This window comes from Geospiza fortis, unplaced genomic scaffold (assembly GCF_000277835.1).
Source record: "Geospiza fortis unplaced genomic scaffold, GeoFor_1.0 scaffold69, whole genome shotgun sequence".
NCBI classification, from domain to species: Eukaryota; Metazoa; Chordata; class Aves; order Passeriformes; family Thraupidae; genus Geospiza; species Geospiza fortis.
Genome location: NW_005054555.1, coordinates 620,212 through 626,689, shown reverse-complemented (window position 1 = coordinate 626,689; position 6,478 = coordinate 620,212). Strand labels below are relative to the sequence as shown.

General features: G+C 52.7%; 1 protein-coding gene across 1 annotated transcript in view; it reads left to right on the top strand.

The window, feature by feature from the left end:
- The first annotated feature begins 1,022 nt into the window (after positions 1–1,022).
- RPE65 (retinoid isomerohydrolase RPE65) overlaps positions 1,023–6,478 on the top strand; it is a 7,336-nt gene continuing 1,880 nt past the window's right edge. Inside the window, 11 exon segments of the mRNA XM_031064083.1 lie at positions 1,023–1,033; positions 1,808–1,890; positions 2,206–2,356; positions 2,623–2,730; positions 2,822–2,963; positions 3,540–3,687; positions 3,948–4,029; positions 4,219–4,351; positions 4,468–4,607; positions 5,472–5,601; positions 6,443–6,477. Coding sequence (XP_030919943.1) covers positions 1,023–1,033; positions 1,808–1,890; positions 2,206–2,356; positions 2,623–2,730; positions 2,822–2,963; positions 3,540–3,687; positions 3,948–4,029; positions 4,219–4,351; positions 4,468–4,607; positions 5,472–5,601; positions 6,443–6,477 — 1,163 coding nt within the window.

The following is a 6,478-nucleotide window of genomic DNA, read 5'->3' as shown; positions in this document are numbered from 1 at the left end:
GAAAGAGCCAACCCTCATGTGCTGGTTTTGGCAGCAAATGGAGCAGGAGATGTTTAATGTCCCTCTCTGTCCCTTCATCCCAGTTTGGGTCCCTGGAGCTGTTTCCCTCTGTGTGGGAGCAGCACCTGAATGTATGTGCTGATAAAACACCTTCATCCTCTGCCTGTGAGGGGACAGCAGGAAACAGGGACCTTGTTAATCTTTGACATTGCTCTTTACAGCGCTGTTGTTTTCATAAATGTTTTCATAAATATTTTAATAAATGAATTAAAAAATAATTCACTCTTACAAGAGGTGGTTCCTAATGAGTCTGGAGGAGACTGAGGGAGACCTCAAGGGCCTGAGGGGACAGCTCCAATCTCTGCTCCCTGTGACAGGACCCAGGGAATGGCTGGAGCTGGGTCAGGGGAGGTTTAGGTTGGATTTTGGGAAGGGTTTCTCATCCAGAGGGTGCTGGCACTGCCCAGATCCCCAGGGAATGGGCATGGCCCCAAAGCTGCCAGAGCAGCTCCAGGAGGGTTTGGACAGGGCTCAGAGATGGGATTGTTGGGGTGTCTGTGCAGGGCCAGGGCCTGGATCACTGATCCCTGTGGGTCCTTCCAACTCAGGAGATTCCTTGATGTTTGCCTCTGGCATTTTCTCCTCTCCTGGTGTCTCTGGTGTCACACACTCCTGGGGAGGCTCTGGAGGAGCTGGGTGCTGCTGCCAGCTCCCGGCACGGTTCCAGTGCTCCGTCCCACTCCTCCCTGGGCTTTTTTTCTTTGTAATCACTTCTGCTTGGGAAGAATTTAGGTCTCAGGAAAACAGTGAAAGCCCCTTTTTGTGTGAACAGCAGGACAAAAGCTCCCAAAGCCCGGGGAGGATTTTGGTGCTGAAAGCCGGCTCTGTTCCCAGGGTGCTCCCATTGGTGGGGGCTGTTTTGGGATGGGGCTGCCCTGGGCAGGGCTCAGCACCCCATAAATACCCAGCACAGCTCTGGCTCCCTGCTTGGCTCTGGAGGCTCAGGCCCTTCATCAGGGAGGATGTACAGCCAGTGAGTATTCCTGAGGCTCCTGTCTGTGGGAGCACATCCCATGTGGAGCACTGTTTGGGGCTGGGGGCAGCAGGGTTTGGAGGGGAGGAGAAGTGGGGAGGTCTCCATGTCTCCATCTCACATCCCATGCCAAGGTGTGGTCCTGGTCTGGGGGAACAGGCTCACCTCCAGGTTCCAGAGGATTGACCAGAATTTGGAGTAGAATAATGGAATCCTGGAATGGTTTGGGTTGGGACGACCTTAAAGCCACCCCTGCCATGGCAGGGATACCTTCCACTGTTCCAGGTGCTCCAAGCCCTATCCAGCCTGGCCTTGGACATTGCCAGGGATCCATGGGCAGTCACAGCTGCTCTGGGCAGAGTTCACCAGCCTGTGCCTGGTGTGTCTTCATGGGCTTTGCAGCAGATAAAATTGGAACCCAACAAATAACTCTTTGCTTCAGAAAAGAAAAAAAAAGGCAAAAAATAAAAAAAAAGGCTTTTCCAGGAGCTGGGAGATAGAAGCTGGATTTTGCTTTCTGGTGATTTGGGTGTCCTGGTTTGCTGGGCTGCAGTATGGGCTGTCCCCTCGGTGTCCCTGCCCCTCCTCATGCTCAGGACAGTTCTCAGCAGCTGTTTGGAGCCTCAGAGCCCTTCCCCATGGAAAGGTGCTTCTCCTTCCTCCCTCAAGTTTTCTGCAAGCCATGGATCATTCAGTGCAGAAAGATCCATCCCTCCCTGGGAGGGGCTCCCAGCTGTGCCCCTGCTCTGGGCTCACCCAGCTGTGCCCTTCCAGGGTGGAGCATCCTGCTGGAGGCTACAAGAAGCTCTTTGAGACAGTGGAGGAGCTGTCCTCTCCAGTGACTGCCCATGTCACAGGTTGGTCTGGGACCTCATCTCCTCCTGCTCTCCTTTGCTCCCACAGCTCAGCGGCTTCCAGGGCTTTACAAGGCTGGATGTGAAGGAGCTCACAGGGCTGGTGATTTGGGGTAGAGAAAGGTCAGATTGGGTGGGGAGCTCTTTAGACAATACTGAATGTCTTGGTCCACAGCAGGTGTGAAGAAATCAGAGCTTGAAGAGCTCATGTGTGTTTAAACACTAAGCTTAATTAGCAAATGAAGTTTTGATTTTCTTGCTGTCACAATAAAAATTTCTTGGTGTGATTTGCCATGCACAACACTGCGTCTCCCACAGGCAGGATTCCCACCTGGCTGAGAGGAAGCCTCCTGAGATGTGGTCCTGGCTTGTTTGAGGTGGGCTCAGAGCCCTTCTACCACCTCTTTGATGGCCAGGCACTGCTCCACAAGTTCGACTTCAAGGAGGGGCACGTCACCTACCACCGAAGGTACGTGCCAGTTTTCTAAGCAAAAGGAATAAATAAGGAAGCATTTGCTTGCCTGAAATGCTGGGAACAGGCTGTGCCTGTGGGACATCCTGGTTATTTTGAGTCCATGTGGTTATTGGAAGAGCTCTAGCAGTGCTATCATTAAAGCCAGCCCCAGATGCAACGTGAGGTTGTGCCAGAGCTCTCAGGAGGTTCATCAAAGGAATGTTTGTATTTATTGCACAGCCTGGTGTCCCATGTAACAGAGTTTCCCCTCCTGGCCCCAGGTTTGTCCGCACTGACGCCTACGTGCGAGCCATGACGGAGAAGAGGATCGTGATAACGGAGTTTGGCACCTACGCCTACCCAGACCCCTGCAAGAACATCTTCTCCAGGTCCCTCGGGTGGTGCAGACACTGCTGGGATGTCCTATGGAGTTTCTGCTTCCCAGGAGCCCCTGACTGCCTGTTGGTTTTCTCTGCTCAGGTTTTTCTCCTACTTCAAAGGTGTGGAGGTGACAGATAACGCCCTGGTGAATGTCTACCCTGTGGGTGAGGATTACTATGCCTGTACTGAGACCAACTTCATCACCAGGATTAACCCAGACACCCTGGAGACCATCAAGCAGGTGGGTCTTTGTCCTGGGCAGACAGAGGTGTGGAGAAGGAAAACTAAAATGAAAATTATGGAGTCACAAAACAGTTTGGGTTGGCAGGGATCTTAAAGCCCATCCAGTGCCACCTCTGCCATGGGCAGGGACACCTTCCACTGTCCCCAAGTGTCCAGCCTGGCCTTGGACACTGCCAGGGATCCAGGAGCAGCCACAGCTGCTCTGGGCACCCTGTGCCAGGGCCTCACCACCTTCACAGATATTCTTCCCAATATCCCATCTAACTCTGCCCTCCTGTGCCTCCATCCCTTGTCCCCAGTCCCTCTCCAGCTCTCCTGGAGCCCCTTTAGGCACTGGAAGGGTCCCCCCTGAACCTTCTCCTCTCCAGGCTGAACACCCCCAGCTCTCCCATGGCAGAGGGGCTCCAGCCCCTGGAGCATCTTCAAGTTGTGGTTGGAGTTGGCAAATCAGAGCTCAATTGCCGACTTTGAGAGGAACTTCCCACATGCAAAGCAAGGATGTATTGACTCACAACACCCTGCAGAGCTTGTGCCTTCCCACCTCACTCCTGACTCTGTCCCTGCTGTTCTCCAGGTGGATCTCTGTAAATATGTGTCTGTCAATGGGGCAACAGCTCATCCCCACATTGAGAACGATGGCACCGTTTACAACATTGGCAATTGCTTTGGGAAAAACTTTGCCCTGGCCTACAACATCATCCGCATCCCTCCTCTGCAGGCAGGTCAGTCAATCCCACCTGGGAGCCAGCTGGGAAACTTTCCCCTTATGAATCATTTCTTTGTCCTTTAAATGAACTTTGTTATCCAGTTAGGCTTTTTCTAAGCTCCTTTAATTTATTTTTTTAATGCTGTATTTAAGTCACTTCAGGTGGCTTCTAAATGACGAATTTTGTGTGAAAGGCAGGAATTTGCTGGGTAGAGGCTGTAAGTGCAGACCAAGTGTGGATAAGACCTCCATAACCTCTCACCTGTCCCATTCCAGACAAGGAAGACCCCATAAACAAGTCGGAGGTGGTGGTGCAGTTCCCCTGCAGTGACAGGTTTAAGCCCTCCTATGTCCACAGGTAACATTCCATGGGGTCAGCTGGAACCAGGGACTAGTTTTCACATGTAATCAGCAATGAAAATTAGGTGATTAACCAAAATCAGGGTCATTTTGAGCAATGATCCATGTGTTTAAGATAAGCAACTCCATGGTTTTTGTCCAAACTGACCCCAGTGCGCCTGATGTGCTCCCCTGCCTTTCCCAACAGCTTTGGGCTGACCCCAAACTACATTGTGTTTGTGGAGACACCAGTGAAAATCAACCTCCTCAAGTTCCTCTCCTCCTGGAGCCTTTGGGGAGCCAACTACATGGACTGCTTCGAGTCCAACGAAACCATGGGGGTAAGCATGGGGTCATCCCAAACTGGGCTGGACTGGGCAGCCAGACCTGCCTTGGGGATCCGTTGGCTTCACCTTCATTTCCCTGAGCCTAAGCCCAGCTGCTGTGTGGTTTGCAGGTATGGCTTCACGTGGCAGAGAAGAAGAAAGGCAGGCTCCTCAACCTCAAGTACCGCACCTCGGCCTTCAACCTCTTCCACCACATCAACACTTATGAGGACAACGGGTTCCTGATCGTGGACCTGTGCACCTGGAAGGGGTGAGGCCAAGGGCACCACAACTGCCCCTTGCACCACAACTGCCCCTCCCTGCCCTGGCACTTCCCTGCTGGGGCCTCTGGCACTTCCACCAACCCATTTAACATTTAACACGTGGTGACATGTAGACTATACAGCACTGAGCTCTCCAGAGGTGCAGGGAGCCTGCTTGACATTCATTTTCCAGGAAAAAAAATATTTTATCTGTTATTTACTTTTATCTTTAAGAAATGTTAGTGATTGGTGAAGGGTTGATGCTATTCTGGCTCCTGGGGCTGCAATGAGCAGGGTGTGTGTGAGGCTTGAACGCTGCACTTCATGTAAACACAGAAATGTGGCACTGAAATGATGAAGCTCAGCCCTGTGTTGGCTGCATACCCAGGACACCCTGAGCTGAGCTGATCCTGGCACAGAATCATAGAATTCCAGACTGCTTTGGGTTGGAAGGGACCATAAAATTCATCTTGTTCCACCCCCTACCATGAGCAGGGACACTTTCCACTATCACAGGTTGCTCCAAGGCCCTTCCCGTGCCTGTGCTGAACACCAGCAGTTGCTGGGTTTTCCTGACAGGGCTGTGGTGCACACATAGCTCAGCTCTGCTGAGGAGCTGGACTGGGGCTTGTGTCACTCTGTTTTGCCCCATCCCTGGCAATGTCCAAGACCAGGCTAGATGGGGCTTGGAGCACCCTGGGACAGTGGAAGGTGTTCCTGCCCATGGCAGGGGCTGGGACAAGATAAACATTAAGGACCCTCCCAACCGAAACCATTCTATGCTTCTATGAATTTTAGGCAAAAACCACCTACACTTCCCCCACACCTGCAAAGCCCAGCTGTGTTTGTCTCTGTGGTGCTGTTTGGTGCAGGTTTGAGTTTGTCTACAACTACCTGTACCTGGCCAACCTTCGGGCCAACTGGGACGAGGTGAAGCGGCAGGCGGAGAAGGCGCCGCAGCCCGAGGCCCGCAGATACGTCCTGCCCCTGAGCATCGACAAGGTACAGGAGGCTGCTCCTCTCCCTGCCAGGCCTCCTGCCCCACTTACTCAAATTCAACCTTTTAATCAAGAGAGCAAACTTGAAGTATGGGCCTTCAGAGAAACTTTGTATTTTCTTTAGCTGATCAATGTTTTTCTAGTTTATTTATATGGCTGCCAAGTGAGGTTGTGGCTGCCCCATGCCCTAGAAGTGTCCAAGGTTGGGCTGGATGGAGCTCTGAGTAACTGCTCTAGTGGCAGGTGTCCCTGCCCATGGTGAGGAAAATGAGCTGAGCTTTAAGGTCCCTTCCAACCCAAACTCTCTGATGACTCCATGTGTTACCGTTCATGGCAGAGCCTGTGGGGCAGCAGTTAACACTGCATCTGCTCATAGCACAGAAGGGAGCAGCCACAGCCCAAGCACGTGTGGTTAAATCCTCCAGCCCTCGGTGTGAGGTCCCTGGAGCTGCCAGCCTGGCACAGACAGCTCTCTGGCTGGCAGCTGCTGGGTTCCTTTCCATGACCCTGCTCGTGGTGGCTGCCGGGTGGGCCAAGGGCTGCAGGGGACAGGTCAGCAGAGCCTCTCACGGAGCTCACTGGGCTGTGGATCAAGTGAGAAATGCAAGCCCACGTGGCAGTGCTTAATGAAACCCCTGAATGCCTCCAGCAGGGAGGGAAGCTGTGCTTAGGCTGAGGAACAGGACAGTTCTTGCAGCACTGCCAAGCTGCAAGTCACCTCCTGCCGCTCCTGAGGCTCTGCCCCACATCGCTGCCTCCCTGTTCGGTGCTGTTTGCTACAGCTCTGTGCAAATAATCCAGAACTTTTCTCCAGTCTCTTGGGTATTTATTTCTCTTTGTCACAGGCTGACACAGGGAAGAACCTGGTCACCCTACCCTAC